Raw genomic sequence first — 18778 nt, 5'->3', positions numbered from 1 at the left:
GCTCTCCAATCGCGTGGTCAGATCGTCGATCGCACGCTCAGATCGCTAATCTTCAACTCTTAGATTGCGTAGTTAGATCGCAAAACGGCCGCATCAGAGCTCTTGGATTGCATGGTCAGATCGCAGATCGCACGCTCAAATCGCTCTAATCTTTAGCTCTCAGATCGTGTGGCCAGATCGCAGATCGCACGCTCAGATCACTCCAATCACGTGGCCAGATCGCACACTCAGATAATCCAGATCACGCGTTCAAGATTGTTCAGATCACACGTTCAGATCACTTAGATCGCACTTCCGAGCGGCCAGATCGCGCTTCCGAGCGCTTAGATCACTGATCTTGTGTTCTCAGATCAAGCTTCGCGCTTTCTAATCGAACTTCTTGTGTTCTTAGATCAAGCTTCGCGCTTTCTAATCGAACTTCTTGTGTTCTTAGATCAAGCTTCACGCTTTCTTATTGAACTCCTTCTGTTTTTTTATTGAACTCCTTAAACTCTTAGATTGCAAAGAGCTCTCGAGTTCTCAGATTGAGCTCTTCATACTCTCTGATCGAGCTCCTTATGATCTCCAATCGAGCTCCTTATGATCTCTGATCGAGCTCCCTATGATCTCAAACTGAGCTCCCTATGATCTCAAACTGAGCTCCCTATGATCTCAGATCGAGCTCTTCATGCTCTCAGATCGAGCTCTTCATGCTCTCAGATTGAGCTCTTCATGCTCTTTGATTGAGCTCCTTATGATCTCAGAACGAGCTCTTCATGCTCTCTAATCGAGCTCCTTATGATCTCAAATCGAGCTCCTTATGATCTCAAATCGAGCTCTTTATGCTCTCTAATCAAGATCCTAGCTCTCAAATCGTGATCAGCTCTTAATTTTGAGATTGTGAAAAGCCTCAGGTCGTGTTCTTAGTTCTCAGATCGCGACTAGTTCTCAGTTCTCAGATCGCGACCAACTACCAGCGTAAGAAAAAACGCGTAGCAAACTCAAAACATGCCGAAACGGTGGATTTTGGTCCCAAAAATGGTCCCAACTGGGTTCCCCAATTGCCACGACATAGAGCTTGGAACGAGCTTTCCGTGGATATCTTACGAGCTCCAAAACTCCTCCCGGATCAAAAGTTATTGTTGTTTTAAGTTGGCTTGTCTATTTAAGGCCTCTAAGCAGTGCGTTTGGGCTTCTGACGTCAACTCTCTTCATGAATTCATGTACTAGACATTTTATGTCAATTATCAAATCGCGCTTAGCTTCGGATCGTTCCAAGCACTCAGATCGCATTCCTAGCTCTTAGTACCAGATCGCGCTAGGCATAGTTCGAGCTCTTCAGTTCAAGATTGTAGCCTATAGCGCGACAGCCATTCAGAACTAAGACATGAGTTTTTGAAGTGTGATTACGCACTCCAAAATTGGGGGGTTCTGTTATGCCTAAAAAAGCACACTAATGTTAGCTCAACAAGTGCCTAAAAGACAAAGTGTACTAACTGTCAAGCCCATACCGCCTCAAAGATATTTTATACCAACCCTATCTCATTTTAAGATAAGGACGAATGAGAGCTCTCCATATATCAAGGCAACTTGCAAAAGCACTCATTATATTGACCTCAAATGTGTATAAATTGGCACCTCTCTTCACGAAAAGAGGAAACTAGGCAGATGAGAGCTAGACATAGATTTGAGCTTTATTATATTCCTCTGTAAACAAAATATTTCTCCATCTTTGTACACCTTATAGACAATATCATAGAAATAGTCAGAGAATAATAAAATAACAGTGGACGTAGGATTCACTTTGGGCATCCGAACCATTTTAAAATTCGTCTCTCTTTTATTTACTTTATTTTCAATTCACATGTAATTTCTAGGTCTACTTAACACTTTGCACATGCGAATAGTTAATGTTAAAATCAAGCATCAACACATTTATTCATAGTATAATTTTTTTTCTTTTGGTTAAATGTTTGATCATCAATGGATTATTCAGGTAATTAGCAAAAGCTTAATTGTAGTAAAGACAATAATTTTGTCCTTTCGCTCGCATACAAAAATTTCTTAGAAACTTTGTCTTATATTATCGATATTAGATTAAGTTCTTTTTATTATTGAATCAAACTTAAGAAGAATAGTAAATTTCCTTATAGGATGTATTGCATATCAACATCGATATTGTCCAAGTAAAATGGTCAAAGCACGTGCCTACACCCATTGACATTGTCACCAAGAAATCCTCCAATTAAGCTGAAAATTGGGTCAAGCTCCCTTAATTACTCTACTTTGATTAAAAAATTGAAAACACAAACTAATTGGAAATGCCCACGTCGTTTCATATCAAATGCTTGGAGCATCATTTTCCACTTGGAACTTGGAAGTCAATTTTTGTTGGCTTGACATGAGATTCTTCAGAACTTGATTAACACGCAATGAATATTATATATATATATATACACAGTATTGTCATTCCATTTGAAGTTGAAGAAACATTAAGGTATGATGAATCTGAAGCAAGTCATGATTGTGTGTTCATCTGTTCCCCTTTTGGGATGTGTAGTGGCTTCTTTAGTTCAGTTTTTCACATCTGATCAAGAAGAGGAAAATAAAATTGATGACACGCCTTCTACTAGTGCAGTAGCTCAGAAACATTTGAGGCAACTTCAAAACATAAGAACCTCTTGACTTATTTTGTGTAAGTTACGTAGTTAGTTTCAGTTTATAAAAACTGATAAATCTTTCTGTGGTTTGCAATTTTGTAGTTTGGTTGTGGCTCAATTAGATGGATGGACGGAATTTGATTAGTGTTTACATATATATAAATAATCTTGGATTTTTGTTATTGCTTTCGATTCCAAAATGAACTTATGTCTGTTCTTCTTGTATCCAACATGAAGTAAATTTATTCTAGTCTGTAGAGAAAGATAAGCTGCAGCCTGCAAATTGATTGCAGCTTTAACACAAAACCCACTAAATAAATAACTCCAAAATTAAGCAATTGACCCAGACCCAGAGTATTCAATTTTGCATGTTTTATTTTGTATCTTGGGTTTACAATTTAGTTCACTATTGTCATGATAAAACCCACAAAGCATAAAAGCAAATGCACAAATAGAGAACAACACATGTGCAAGGACCTGAATCCAATCATAAAAGTCAATTGCATCCTTGACAAATTAATTCTGAAAACTGAAAACAATAAATTTTATATTAAAGCCAATGAGAAATGGAACGGGTACAATAAGATACAAGCAAATTTGGAAAACAAATGAAGCTAAAATTTTACAATATACAACAACAGACAATGTTCTTACTTAATGTGTTTCACTCACTAAGTACAGCTTTTGGCTATCACTAATCATATCTACATCGATAATTTTACCTGCATCTTCTGATAATATACAACAATCACTTGGAAAACCTAGCTGCTCTGCAGCGGATTTTATAAGCTCTTCAATGGTATGCGGAATCCATAACATAATTCCATGTCTTCTATGCACACTAGTATCCCATGGGTGGAAAGGGTACACAGTGCATTTCCTCAGCAGTTTTTTGTCTGCAGTAGTCAACAGAGATTCTATTATATACTTCCAAAGTCGCAAGATCAGGCACACAACTAAAAGAAACTACTGAAACAAGCTGTCTTACGTAATCTTACAAATAAAAACTTGCAATGCTGGTTCATGGCAAATTCCTAAATACCTTTTGTTAATACTAAAAAATCCTCTAATTTCCTTATGAATGGACTAAATTAGAAATTACGTCTACTTACTGTGAGACCTTGCAACTTTGATCTTCAAAAAGTTGTTAATCTTCTAAGAAGCTAGCTCCAACTGGGAGTTTGAACTACTAACCTCTTGGTTGGAACCAAATGTTGTAACTACTCAACCCAACCACTGGGATTTTTTTCCGATTGCCACATAACCAAAAACTATCAAAATAAACTGTTCATTGATCATGTAACTATGAGGGTCCAGATATAAAATTAAAAGGTGAAATTACAAGGAAGTGACACAGGAAAGAAGAAAGAAATGGAGAGGAGCGAAAGCACCCAGGAGGGATTAGAAAGGTTAGAAAATCAAAGAGAATGAGAAGAAAATCCCAATTTCATTAGTTTAATATCAATCAAGTTTCTTAAAAAAAAAAAAAAAAAAATCTAGCTCAGGTAATCCAATCAACCTTACCCACAAAATCAATACCTACTCAAATAAGTAAAAATAAAAATTCCTAAACTAAAATATTAACTGAATATTCCATATATAATTCTGCATCTGGAAGATTTTAATCAGCGCAAAGAGTAGGCCTATATGAGGCCCTATTCAGACACAAGTGTGCCACATTATACAAAGAAACATAGTAGTATTGCCATTTCACCCAAAAATAACAAAAGAAATATTACTATATCCCCGACTTCTTGAAATATTGAATCAGTCCTGTAGATTCTATGTTTTGGTTAATATCCGCAATATGACTTATTTACTCTTAGCAAAACAAATACACTCCTGCTCCAAACTCAGGTGCAAACTAGGTGAAAATATTCTAACCAATATTGAGCAGATATATATTTGCTTGACCAAGTCAAAAGAGGGAAGAGAACATTGCTCTTCAAAATCCCTGCAAGGTCATGTGCAGAAACTCCCTCCTTTACTTGATGTGACCAGATGTAATTAGTGAAACAACATTGCACATTGAAGTGAAGTTTAAAACATACGGTGTCCCGCAAACTTTCATTATCATTTTATTTGTAACATATTTGTCTAGACAACTATGTTTTAAAGCAAAAATAGTTTGGCAAGCATTTCCAGGGAGATCTTTTATGCAATTCAAAGTTCAATCCACAAAATAGAAGCATTTAATAGAGGTTTGGATGCAATACCTAGCATGCCTTCAGAGCGATGAGGAAATTCTGACAACTGAGAGGATTTTGCATCTTCCAGTAGCTTGATCAAATTCTTGTTTCCGCACCTCCGACCTTCATCAAGAGGGGTGCTCCCCCATCTGCACAGTTCAGATATCCGAACAACATAGTCATTGGAATAATACAAGATATTATTAAATGTGAATGAAAGTTTTTCTTTTCTCAGTTGTCAAAGGTGAATAAGATACAAATCTTTCTCTTTCTCTCTCCCTCTCTCCCTCCCCTCACATTAGAATATATTAGAACACCAAGATGTCATGTCAATAATATAAAACAAATCCAAATAAAATCTGAAAAACATTGGGCTGGTAGACTGAATTGCTGAATTTAGATGATCCGAAATAGAAAACCTTTGTGAACCCAGTGTTCATGGAACAGATATATTCATGTTTCAGAAGAGCTCAGATTTCTCACAAACTTTAACCATCTATGTTAGAAATCGAAGTTCAAATATTCTTTTAAATTTTAATGTCTGCAGAACCTGCCATGAGGTTCATATAGAGTTAGATAAAAAGGATTCATGCATTTCCAGCTAGGCATAGGGACTAACTGCACATAACCTCAGCAGTAACCTAAAGAAAATGAATGTATCCATATCAAGTAAGCTAGAAGAATAATTCTACTGTACCTGTCCCTCGTAAAAACACTAGCACCAGCCTCTAACAGCAACTTTGCCATCAGATATAATCCCTCTGAGGCAGCTACATGAAGTGGGGTTCTGTGGTCATAATCTTTGGAATTTGGATCAATGCCATTGGACAAAACTCTTTTAAGGAAGTCTGTATCCCCCCTAACAACAGCTTTGCAGAGAAAACAACCAGCATCATCTATACTCAAGGAGGCCCCTTCATTAACAAGTAATGAAGCAACTCGATCATGTCCATTTTTTAAGGCTTCTAGTAACGGTGTGTTCCCAAATTTATCTATAAAAAATTGAATTATTGACACAGGTTAATATGAAATGACTGACAGAGTAAACTCTGCATAGACTCACGTGGGATGAAAATATTACAAACAAAATTACCTTTTCTGTTAATGTCTACTCCTCCTTGAATAAGGAAAATTGTAATATCTTCGTATCCTCTTGATGCTGCCAGATGCTGTTGGGAGAAAACCAAAAAAGATCCATTATAGACTGAAAATTTTAATTGAAAACCTTACAACAAAAGTGGCATCAATGATCAGAGCATGTTTCAACAGTAAATCCTACAACATGAAGAAACAACCTGTGATGCTCACTATGTATGCAATTACAATAAATGTCATTAAAACTCCCCTCCTTGCCCTTGTTCTCTCTTTTGCATGTGAATGAGATTAGTAAAAAGACCCTGTCCTAATCAGAAAACTGTTCAAGTGTTATGTAAGATAAACTTTATTCTTCAATTAAAACAATGGCATCGTTGCCTGAACAATATTTTTGAGGCTAATCTATCCTGCTCTGTGCTTGAATTGGTCTTTTCAATGTTGAAGAACATTCCACAAGTGGCCTGTTGTGAACTTTTACCATGTTCCTAACCATTTGAAGAAAGAAATGAACTTTACATGATAGTTTAAATCATTTGTATCAGGAATGCCCTTGAATTTAGATATCAATGTTTTAATTCTCTTTAGCATAAGCAAAACTGCAGAAAGTTTCTCATTGATCTGTCACATCTGCTACAATTGAAAGAGTGAAAAACCGAAATTGATGCAGCTGCCAATCTGGAATCTGTTTTTTAAGCCTGGGGGTGAGTATAAATGTCAAATCCTCTCAAAGACAGGTAAGACACCCAAAGATGAATTGGCACATAGATTAGGTGGTGGATGTGACTATTCCAACCAAGAGGCATCATCTTAGCTACATATCGAAGGAAGATAATATAAATTATATGCAAGGTGAAACAGATTATGTTTTTTGAAATAAAAGTCTTAACACTGCTGTCCAGCGTAAACACTTCGTCTTCCATTTATTCTGTTTCGGTTGAAGACAACTATGTTCTCCTAGTATAAGTAGTTAAGAAAAGGAAAACGTAAACAAACTATGGAAGCCAAACAGCAATTACAAATAATACAGAACAAAACGAAGTAGAAATAAACCATAAATTAATGAACGTCGAGTGAAAAGTTTATTGAAGAGTTATTTCTTGTGACCTCCCTGAAGTTTTGGAATATTACAACTACACCCACAGGTTTAGAAAATACACATATAAACCTATCAAATACAATTAGATTTGGGAGGGTTTTAGAAAATGCAACCAGCACCTAACAGACCAGTATATTTGGTAAACACACTTCAAGTACAGAAGTAAATAAGAGTGCGAATCTGAAAATTACAAAAGCGAATACATACCAAAGGCGACCTCCCATCATAATCTGTCTTCTTGGGATCTGCTCCAGCCCGAATAAAACCTTTTAGCTGATACAGATCTCCATGATAAGCTGCACTATTCACCCTCAACGCAAGTTCCGCTTCATGCTTGGCAATGTGAAATGTGATGTCTGACTCCAGTTGTTTAACACGAATATTGGAATCTTTTCCCTGCAAGTTTATATGAAAACCATAGTATAGAAAATGACATACACTAATTGAAGTATCTTTCCACGTTCACTTTTTTACAGCCACACAAAAAGGTAACTTTATAAGGAGCAAAAAACATTTCAACATAGCTATATTACCTCTAAAAGGTTGGTCAATATTTTCCTCCCATCATAGAAATATATCTCAAGGATATTGGTAAAAGATTGTTTATCGATCCGCAGAACCCTACATAGTTCACAAACCCGAACAGTGTAACGCTGAGGAATGTTGCAAAGAATAGAAATCTCTCCAAATGAGCTATTAGGTTCTAAATATGAAACAGTTTCTTCCATTCCATCTTCCCCAACGCCAACCTCCTCCTGCAGAAATATATTTTCCTAGAGTTAAATAATTTCTTGTTGAGAATAGTGGGATCTACATATTAAAGAAGCTGCTAAAAGAATCAATCACAATAACCATATAGTTTTAAACAAAAAAAGATATCCTGCTAATGGATGTTGTTTATGTATTCATACTGCAAAAAAACATTTTGGAGTGCTTACCACATAATAGACAGAGATTTAAGAATTCATTTTGTCCCTAGCTTCATTGTAATTTGAATGAGATAGTAATAAAATAATAATATTGGTGCACATTGGAGATCTGAATTATATATGATCCCAGGAATCTGGACCTGAATATTGTTCTTTCCTTCTTCCTCTCTCTTTTTTTCTTCTTTTTGGCGCTTTTTTTTTTTTTTTTTTAAAGATTATGCTCTGATCTATATGTCTAATCGCTGTTTTACATCAAGAAAGATAGCATGGTATTAGTGCAACTTTTTGTTCCTGCGTGATAAGTATAATTTTTTCTGGAATATTCTAAGGGCAGGTGAGCATATGAGGTCCAACCGCTCCAAAGTGCCCAAATATTTGTCATGACCACTTTAACAAAAGTCAATGGACTAATACTAAAACAAAGGACATACAGATACGCAAAGGAATTTTTCAAGAAGTAAATATACATTGGAAGCAAAGTTAATCAAGGTGAAAATCAGAAAAATAAAAAATAAAAAAGCCAAGCTTTTGATATAATCAACTAAATTATCAACAGTGGTGATAAAATGGATATAATATATTACCAGCACACCATGACAGACAAAGTAGAGTTGATCTACAACATTTCCCTGCTCCAATACCACTTCTCCAGGGAGAAAAAATTCCTCATGGAGTCTAATAACCTACAAGACAAAAAGAATAAGATATATTAACTTGTAATCCCTTCTTTTCAATTTAGTATATTAGTGAAACAAGCAATATTTATGAGAAAAAGGAAGTCGTAATTGACATGAGTAACACTATACAGCAACCCTCTTGAGTGTATGACATCATTCCACTAACCCCAAAATCACAGGCCATAATGGTTGAAGTAACCTTCCAACAATTCATGTTGGAGCCGAATATTAGCATCAGTGTCCTTGCTATACAAAATTCAATGCATTTGGTAAGATGTGAAATCTTTACATAAGAACACAAAAATATTTCAAGGTCCAATCATTTAAATCCTTGTTTAATTCATTAGGGTAATAATGCGCCATGTCATGTCAAATCCATCTATGCCTAGTCATCTCCATCTAACACTGTACAAAATAGATTGAATGTTGAAAGAAGTACAACCAACCTGATCCTAGATGGATATCTGCCAGTGGAATGAACTTTGCAAGTCAAAACCCAGGAATGGAATGAACTTTATACGCAAAAAAAATATGCAACTTTAGGGGCTTACTTTCTATTGAATTTAATTATCATCTATTTCAGAATGTTAAGAAAGTGACTTACAATCTGATTGATAAATTCTGAAGAGCATCCCTTAAAAAGATAAACCTTTTCAATGTACGGCAAATATAAAGTCTGGGATATCTGCAAAAGGAAATGGTAAAGTAATTCAGTATGATAAGCCCTAAACTGTTGGGTGCAATACAAATTACATTTGTTAAGCAACTAGGATGTATGACAGTCAACAACAATAAAGTTATACCATAGCATAAATATGTATTCTGAATACATAAATAAAATAAAATAGAAAGAACTACATGATAGAAAAGATTGATCCACAAACTTATCTAAATTTAAAAAGAAAAAATTTAATGAAGTTGAAAAGGTGAACCCTTTACTGCTCAAAACCCCAGAAATCCAAGAAAAAACCCATTACACTTTTTCTAGTATTCACGCAAATGTGTTGGCTAAGGAACAGATTATTTGGTTGCCCCCTTTTAAGATTCCCTCTATGACAAAAATCAAATCATATGAATTTTGTACAGATAACAGGGATGAAATTTTTGTTTGCTAGTGATATTACAGGGACTATCGAGGGACATGTTAAAGAGTAATGCATAGAGTTTTTCAAGATAAATTGTCTCCCACTAATTTATGATGGGAACATCTTGTCCCTTTCTAGTCTTCTGCAACTAAAGTGTCTTAGTGAAGCCTTAGACTAAGTGGATATCCCTAGATTGGATGGTAGCTTGTTTGTAGAAGAAACACAAACCTTCATTCCTATTGGAATTCCCTTTAGGGGTTAAATCGGAGGTAATCCAATGTTTGCTGCCTACAAATCCTGACTTTTGGTAGCATAGCTAGAGATAAGGTGGGGATCTAAAATTATTATTCTCTAAACCAGCTGGCTCAGGAATTTCAATATAAGCAGAGAAGATTGCTACCCAAATCTTAGAGTCCGCACAAGGCGACTGACGTTGGCCAGTCCAATCATTGGATGAGGCTGGATTTTTTAGAAGAACTGTGAGTTTTTAAGATATTTTGGGCTCTTTGTAATGTGCCCACTTCATTCTGACATGCACGATCATATTCTATGAACTTCAATTGGGTGAGAGAGAAGCAAATGAGGAAGTTTTGGCTTAAGAGGAGCAGATATTTTGCTGCATATCAAAGGACTATATTTCCAGTACCATTTTGTTCTATCTAGGGTTGAATCTGCCTTCTCTCTATTGACCGTCTTTCTTCTCTAAAGAAATTAAAAGAGGAGAAAAAAAAAAAATTAAGCATATAGCATTCTCTTGTTGAAGAAAAAGTTCCTAGGTTCAGGTAGCCCCCTCCCTCTACCCTTACCTTAGAACGAATGGAGACAGGGATATCTTGAAGGACGGCAGCCTCAGTGTAGCTACTCTCATACTGTAATCGCAAGTGGCCTTTGATCTGGTCTCGAATGTCCCTCCCAAGTCTATTTCTGTTCATATATTTAATGACATCTGCCATTTTATCCCTGAACTTTTCCGTCTTTGAACCTTTTACAATTAATGCTGTCATGTTACCAATCAAGTAAGCTCCAAGAATCATGTCAAAAGACACATAAATCATTACAAATATCATTTCCCTCAGATTGACTGCATGTATATCCCCATAACCTGTGACAGATCAAGCACAGTTATTAGACATTACTAAAAACATCCAGTGGATGTAGCATGTGTGTATTGCAATGGCAAGTGCTTTTAGTAGACATAAAAGAATCAATATAACATGCTATTATGCTTTGAAGAGAGCAAAGGAGAAGAAGTCAGATTCTGTGGGAGAAAATCAGATTTTTGTGCTTCTCTTCGAGCAGCTGGTGCAAAGATTCTAAGACACCTCATTAGTCATTCCTATTCATTTTTCATGACTGGTCAGGGGTGTTGAGTTTATGTGTACTTGCTTTTCTGCGGCTGTCTAGGTTGTTGTAACCTTTCTCTAATTTTGATGTTAATATTGCGCACGGTTTTCAAGTTTTTGAGTAAATATCTAGTATTATTACAGTGGACTCTAAGTCCACCATTATAAATTTTAATTCTCATTATAAATATACTAAAAATACGTACCTGCTCCCACATAGTATTATTGTCCTTTTTTGGGCAAAACCCACGTCTTATTTTTGATAATCACCCAAAAGCCTTTATACTCTTTGAGATGTGGTTCTTCACTTATAATTCAACAATCTTCTCTAACAAGGCAATGTGAAATTCCAAAAACCCACCATCATCAAACCCATCTCAACCATCAAATAGCTGTATATAGGTCCTCACTTAGTTTTGTACTTCACTTGCGGCTCACCAAACCATTAATCTTTTAAACTTGAATGTCAGTTGTCTAAGTAGTCACCTCCTTATTGTCCTTCAACCAATCTTGAAAAGTCATCATACTTGACCTTCAAGTTTCAAGCTAATCATCACAATTCACAAATAATACTCTTAAAGTGACTAACATCGTGATCATATCATTTTCACTAGTTTAAATTGCAAATGTCATAGATTTGAGAGTACTCAATTCACATAATTAAACGCAACATACTTTTACCATTAAAGCTTGTGTTACATCTGACAGATTGATTGCCTACTATTCTGCTGCCTCATGCTTGAGAACAACTTCATTATAGATAAAGAAAACATATTTTCATCTCTGATAATCTACATCTATATTCATTATAACAATTTGGTTTTGCTTCCTATAGAAGCATTCCTACTGTCCTTTGTTTTGGCCATGAGCTCTGTAAAATAAAGTTTGAGGACACCATGCAATTCAAAATTCTGTGAGCGTTAAAACCTTACGACCAGTATTCATGAATTGTAAAACCATAATGTTTTCAATAGTATTCAAACAGTATAAGTTAGAAGGGCAACTTACCAACAGTGGCCATGGTTATAATTGCAAAATACAAAGATGTTGTGTATCGCAGCCAGAGGTCGATCTCTCTGAAATCTGAGTAGCTATAATCACCCAATTTTAAACTTCCAATCCATGTGTATCCCTCTTTTTCAGGAGGAAGAGTGGTAGCCAAATAGTAAAAGATGCATGCTGCTGTGTGTGTACAGTAGAGTTCAACAGCAATAAGTTTCACAATCCTGGTGAACAGATAATTGATTCGGGTATCCTTCTCCATATTATTTAAAAATTCAATGACTTTGCGTACCCGATATAACCTAATCCATAACAGATACCTGACTTCTTCTTTTCTTCCACTAGCCTGTGGCAAAAATATTTCTGAGCCTGTTAGAAAAGAGTGACAACAATATATTTGCATCTCCAAATAGTCACTACATATTGAAATCTTGTCATACCTATATTTGCTTTTTATTTAATAGAAATTTGATAGTATGCCTTCAGTCAGCCCACAAAATGTGTGGCTAAAAGGTGTTAATGGGGAAGTGCGGCAAACAAAGTTAAATACAAGGATGCTGAAATATTTTGCTATTGTAGGAAAATTAGTTAGCTTAATTCATTGATCCCCTAATATGAAGCTTTCAAACAGGTAGTGATCACTGGTTCAGAAATTTGTCAGCAACCTTCCCTGCCATTATTCATCATTCATTAGAAATAACAATCTAAGGTTATTCTAGTTATATCTTAGGAGTTAAAAAATATTGCATTGATCCCCTAACATTAAGCTTTCAAACAGGTGCCTACCACAGGTTTGGAAATTTGTCGGCAACCTCCCCTTCCATTATTCACCATTCACTAAAAATGACAATCTAAGGTTACTATAGTTATTTCTTACGAGTTATAAGATATGAAAAACAATAATGCTAGATGTACAAACAAATATTTGTGTACAAACTGATGTGTCAGAAAATGAATGGAAGAATGAATATGATGAGTTTCACTTTTTGTACCCACTCTTCTATTTATTTTCTGCCACTTCAGTTTGTACATAAATTTTTGTAAGAGTTGTTTGTACTACTCTATGAAAAATGCTATCCTTACAAAGACCCATACAAAGAGAGTTACAAAATGACATCATCCATAAGTAAAAAACAAAGAAAAAACGGAAAAAAAGAGAGAGAAAAAATCATAAAAACCAAGGGTGGAGATTATCTTTGTATGCCCCTTTTGTATGTGTGTTTGTAAAACTAGCATTGCTCATCAGATATTGCAAAGAAACTCAAAGCCATAGTATAAAGCTAGTATTTATCATTGTTTTCCTAATATAATGTCTGCAATGTGCTTAAATAGTGCACCTTAGACCAACTGGGAACTTAAGAAAACTAAGCATTGGGTTCGAGGCATTCTAGAAACGCATTTAACAACTACAAAAACTAAAGAAGCAAAACGAAACGAAGGGGAAAAAAAATGTACCTTATAGATAATATCCCAAGGCAAGCAACTGAGTAAATCGATGATAAAACTGGATTTTAAGTACCTACAAGAAGAAGAAGGAAAGGGTGATAAAGGGAAAGAAAGAGGGAAAATATAAGAGAAGAATAAGGTAAGGGTTGAATTGTTAGTGTACTTGAGAGCAATGGGTGTGCGCTTATAAACCATGCGGTAAGTCTGGCTATCTCTGTAGGCAAGAAAGAATTGCAAGATAATATCAAGAAGGAAAGCCAACTGCCCAGCAATGTCCAAAATAAAGAGGTTCTCTGGAAGTCCCCTGAAGAAAGCAAACTCCAAGGGTGTAAAGAAGGACGAGTAGAGTGCCCATATGAGTATGAATTTTGTCCAGGCCCGGTACCACCTGCATTTCTTCCACAAAATCAGCACGAACACTCCCTCAGACTCACGAGTACAATTGTTTTCAAATTAGAAAATGGGTGGGCCGTGGGGTTTTATGCAGCTCTTCACATCCCCACATCCCCTTCTTTCCAATTACATTTTCGTTATAAGAAAATTTTAATATATTAACATTTAATTTGATGAAAAACAAATAAAATAAAATTTTCAACTAAGAGATTTTTATCATAATATTTTTTTTATAATATATTTATTAACTATTGATGATACTGAATTTTTGCAACCATGCGAGGATTCCTTTTTTTTTTTTAAATTTGAAGATGTAATAAATGAAATTAAATTTCTAATGATTTGAATTATAGTACGTTGAAAGTAATTATTTATGGAGTATATTACCCACCACTAAAAGATGTATCATGAAAATTGAATTTTTATCAATTTTCAGATTATGATAACAATATTCTCCCTCCATGAACCCTATCGCCAAAACCATCTGGAAGAAAGAAGAAAACTACTAAGACCCATTTACAGTATATATATATATATATGAGAAATTCCTTTGTATTTGAATTTTATTTATGCTATAATAATTAGTGAAATTTGTAATCACACACCTACTCTAATATTGGATATTAAACTTATAATATTGAAAAATAAATGTGTACCGAAAAAAAAAACAATAATAAGACTTATGATATATTATAAATCTAATTTTTAAGCTGAAAGGCCATTAGATTTTTAAAGGCATAAATGAATATTTAGTAGGTTTTCAGTTACACTTCTTATAAAATTTAAAAAAAAATCTGACTGTTTTAAAATTTTAAAAAATAAATAAATGGGTTATTCTATAGGGTAATGACAATAGATATTTTGTAACATAATAGGCTATGTTAAGGGTAGAATTGACAAAATTTTAGTTTTATATAGTTTAATTATTTAAAATGTAAATATAAGTCATTACAATTTTGTATAAAGTTTATTTGAAATATATCTCACCCTATTTAACTATATATGTGGTTGGATAAGTTAACTACTTGAATTGAAAGTTTTATTTAATTTTACGACAAGAAATACTAAATAATTAAGAAAAATTATTTCCCAATTATTTTACTGGAATGTTCGATAATCAGATAAGGATAACTTTTAATATTTCAATATTACCATCTAAAAGAGATTCAACTTTTTTTTTTGCTTTAAATAGAAGAATTAACATAGACCCGGAAGTTTGATATAGGAACAAAACACTCCTAAGGTTTTTGGAATGACAACAAAAACCCCTATTATTAATGAACCATATATGAGCTGTTTCTTACCATGTTTGAGTTAGTAAATATTATCAAATTTTCCTTTTATTGTTTATTTTGATACCTAAAACTTTAAAAACAGAAGAATTACTTTTATTGTCAAAACCTTAAGGAGATTGTTGTTATTTTATCATACTTCAGGGGGATTAATGTTATTAACAACGTTGACAACTTTTATTTGGTTACAACTTACAACTAAAAAAGCGAAGCCGAAAACTATGGACCTCAAACACACAGTAAGTCACTGTCTGTGACACTGAAAGTCCCACATGGAGAAATATAAGCCGTCCGACTCTACGTCTCTACCTCTAAGTTGAGTAGTTGAACCAGGGTCCGTTAAACCAATAAAAACTAAACACGTGTACTTCATAGGCGGGAATGACGACTCTATCAAACTCAACCCTCAACTCTCACGTTAAACTTAAAAAACTCTCGCTTTCTTACAAAAATAAAATAAAGAATAATTTATGATAATTTGAATAATTAGAAACAACTGTGGAGAAACGAAAAGAACCTGTTATCGGGATGAATAACGAGAGTTTTGGAGAGATCTCTGAATCCAGTGATAACATTTTGACGACTGAAGTATCGCCTTCGCTGCAACTGATTCGCAATCAATTCAAATCGGCTTCCTCGCGACGATTTGATCTTATCTCTCAAATCGTCCACTTCGTAATCTACAGAATCCGACGAATCGTCTCTAATAATTTCTGTTCTTATAACATCGCCCATACTCACTTCAATTCAAATTTACAAAACGATGAAATAGAATGGAAGTTGAAGAGAGATCGGACAATTGAGAGAGACGATTGGCAATGAAGTGAAGCTGAGCTTAGAAGTTAATGTTTCCATGTGAGTAGGCAATTTATACAGCAACACAAACGCAACAGGGTGAGACACACGTAGGCGCACTCTGGGGAAGAATGAGTTTTATTTTTATTGTTTTGTGTTAAGATGAAGAAGGCTGCTACTTATTTCAACTAGATTGGATAAGATTACAGTGATGATGAATTAATGGTTGGATGATTAATTATTATTTAAATTTGAGAAAAATCAGCGGCCGATAGCGTGTCTTTTGCTTACTTAATTAAGATTTATAATGCTTTCATATGATTAAATAATTTAGCCTATGATTATATTTAATATTCTACGAAATTTTTCTAATAATTATTTGATTGTTGTATATGTGTCAATTATAGACCGTTAAATCATGATTATGTTACATACTTTTTTTTTCTTATCATAAGTTAAAATTGGAAAATAAAATTAATTGGATAATGTAAAGTATACTTTAGAAGAAAAATGAGAAGAAGTTGCAAGTGGAGTTGAAAAGTGAGAAAATTGTCACATGCTCTGGCAATTGGGATGCTGTGCTCGTGTTGTCCGTGGGAAAGATGTGCCATGTTGTTAGTTATTTAGGACTTTCTTGATAAATCCCGATTTTTCTAACAAATTTATGATTTTATTTTTATTATTAAGAAGATATCAAATTTTTATTTTTATTTTTTTATGACTGGGGGTATTTGGGTTAGTTTGCGCGTATCTCAACTAATTTCTTAGAGCCTTGAAGTTGACAACTGAGTGAATCTCAACAGTGGTCACCTCTATTAACAATCCAAATGGATCAAACTCATGACCTCTTGAGTAATACACTTAAGAGTCCTAGTTGACTGTTGGATCACCCAGTATTGGTTTAAAAAAAAAATCATGAAACTTTCTTATATACTATGAGGGTGTTTGTCTAAGCTTATAAGCTGGTCATAAGCTCTAAAATTAAACTGATATGTTTGTTTATAACTTTTTTGAGCTTATAAGTCAAATAATAATAATAATAATAAGTTGGGAGAAGTACATATTTTTTTTTTTTTTTTTTTTTGCTTATAGGCACTCTGCTTATAAGCTAGTTTGACCAATTATATTACCATATTATCCTTGTTTAATTTTAAAATTCTATAGTATACCCTTATTTAATGTAGTACCCTTTTTAGTTTTTTTATAATAAAATATACTTATAAGCCACATTTTACTAAACACGTCAACTACTTATCAGTCACTTATAAATACTTTAATTAAACACATAATTATTTAAAATTTTAAATGCTTATAAGCTAAAATTAGCTTATAAGCACTTGTTGCTTATAATTTTCATAAGCTCAGACAAACACCCGTATATTTCTCATTAAAAGTTAACTGCACTCTTTCTATGAATTAATTCTAAGAGTTCTTATTATTATTAGTAATATTGTTCAAATTTTATCTGAATTGAAAATTTATTAATTAAATTGCAATCATCGGATTCTTAAGGATATAAGGAGTGTTTGTCTGAGCTTATGAAAATTAGCTTATAAGCAACAATTGCTTATAAGCTAAAATTAACTTATAAGCATTTGAAATTTGAAGCAATTACGTGTTTGGTTAAAGTACTTATAAGTGACTGATAAGTAATTGACGTGTTTGGTAAAACGTGGCTTATAAGTACATTTTATTATAAAATTACTAAAAAAAGTACTACATTAAACAATGGCATACTATGAAATTTTAAAATTAAACAAGGATAATGTGGTAATATACTTGGTCAAACTAGCTTATAAGCAAAATGCTTATAAGCCAAAAAAAAAAAAGTACCTACCCCCCAACTAATTTTCAAAAAAATTATAAACAAACATGTCAGCTTAATTTTAGAGCTTATAAGCAAGTTTGACCAGTTTATAAGCTTAGACAAACACCCCAAAGTAAATGAATGTATATTGTATATAAAATGTTAACCGAATAAATATAAACTGCAATAAATTCATAGATCACTCTGTTCGTATGATCACTAACCAATGCATTTACATCACTTATAAATATTTTATTTATCGTTAATGTAATTGAAAAACTGTAGAAAAAAATATAATAGTCAATGATATCATAATATTCATGTTACAATTTAAAAAAGTTATCAAGTGTGAATCACAAAATTAGATGTCAATCAATTACTATTTTACATAATATAAAATTGAGAAGGTAGGTATTAGTTTTGATATTCATGAAAGTTCGAGAAAGTAGGGATTGCGGATGGCATATATAGTAATAATTGAATGTATTGATCTAACAAAGTTGTGGTGATTAATTAATTAATTAATTAATGTGCACGTGAAGGGTAAATTGATTGATGATGCCTTTGGTTATAAACCAAATTGGCCCTGCATATCCCCCCTTTTTTTTTCATCCAAAAGCAATTGATTATCACCTATTAAAAGCAAGAAAATAAAGCCTTTTCCGAAACAAGTACAGTATCCGGAGAGCATTAAAAATTGGATAGTCTATTTATTTTAATAATGTATTTAATGGTGCATCTGTCACGCTAGATTACTTATACCCCACTGCTGTTCCTAATTTCCTCAACTATGATTGAGACGTTATCCTTGGAATTCACCACACATATAACATATTCTCTATTTTTATTATATTTGGTTATTAATAGCATCATTAAAAATTTGTGTTATATATGATTCTTTTGAAGAAAAGGTTGATATTATTAATTTAATCTGTCCCATATATTAATATTAGATTATTCTTATGATAGGGCAGTCATCTATTTATAAAT

General features: G+C 33.7%; 1 protein-coding gene across 3 annotated transcripts in view; it reads right to left on the bottom strand.

The window, feature by feature from the left end:
• Positions 1–3210: 3210 nt before the first annotated feature.
• LOC116117994 (potassium channel SKOR-like) overlaps positions 3211–18778 on the bottom strand; it is a 53958-nt gene continuing 38390 nt past the window's right edge. The window contains exons 1-13 of one of the 3 annotated variants that reach the window (XM_031403972.1): positions 15704–16124; positions 13665–13889; positions 13511–13574; positions 12062–12401; positions 10517–10812; positions 9230–9310; positions 8533–8631; positions 7553–7774; positions 7227–7415; positions 5922–5997; positions 5526–5820; positions 4856–4977; positions 3211–3535 (exon numbers count right to left, since the gene is read on the bottom strand). In XM_031403972.1, the coding sequence (XP_031259832.1) occupies positions 3294–3535; positions 4856–4977; positions 5526–5820; positions 5922–5997; positions 7227–7415; positions 7553–7774; positions 8533–8631; positions 9230–9310; positions 10517–10812; positions 12062–12401; positions 13511–13574; positions 13665–13889; positions 15704–15921 (2469 nt within the window). In that variant the 5' untranslated portion in view covers positions 15922–16124 and the 3' untranslated portion in view covers positions 3211–3293. Of the gene's footprint in view, positions 3536–4855; positions 4978–5525; positions 5821–5921; positions 5998–7226; positions 7416–7552; positions 7775–8532; positions 8632–9229; positions 9311–10516; positions 10813–12061; positions 12402–13510; positions 13575–13664; positions 13890–14285; positions 14306–15703; positions 16125–18778 lie in introns of those variants that run through there. The other 2 variants (XM_031403974.1, XM_031403973.1) reach the window with 2 other exon arrangements.

This window comes from Pistacia vera, unplaced genomic scaffold (assembly GCF_008641045.1).
Source record: "Pistacia vera cultivar Batoury unplaced genomic scaffold, PisVer_v2 Contig829, whole genome shotgun sequence".
Classification (NCBI taxonomy): domain Eukaryota; kingdom Viridiplantae; phylum Streptophyta; class Magnoliopsida; order Sapindales; family Anacardiaceae; genus Pistacia; species Pistacia vera.
The sequence above is the reverse complement of the archived record's forward strand: the minus strand, read 5'-3'. Positions and strand labels throughout refer to the sequence as shown.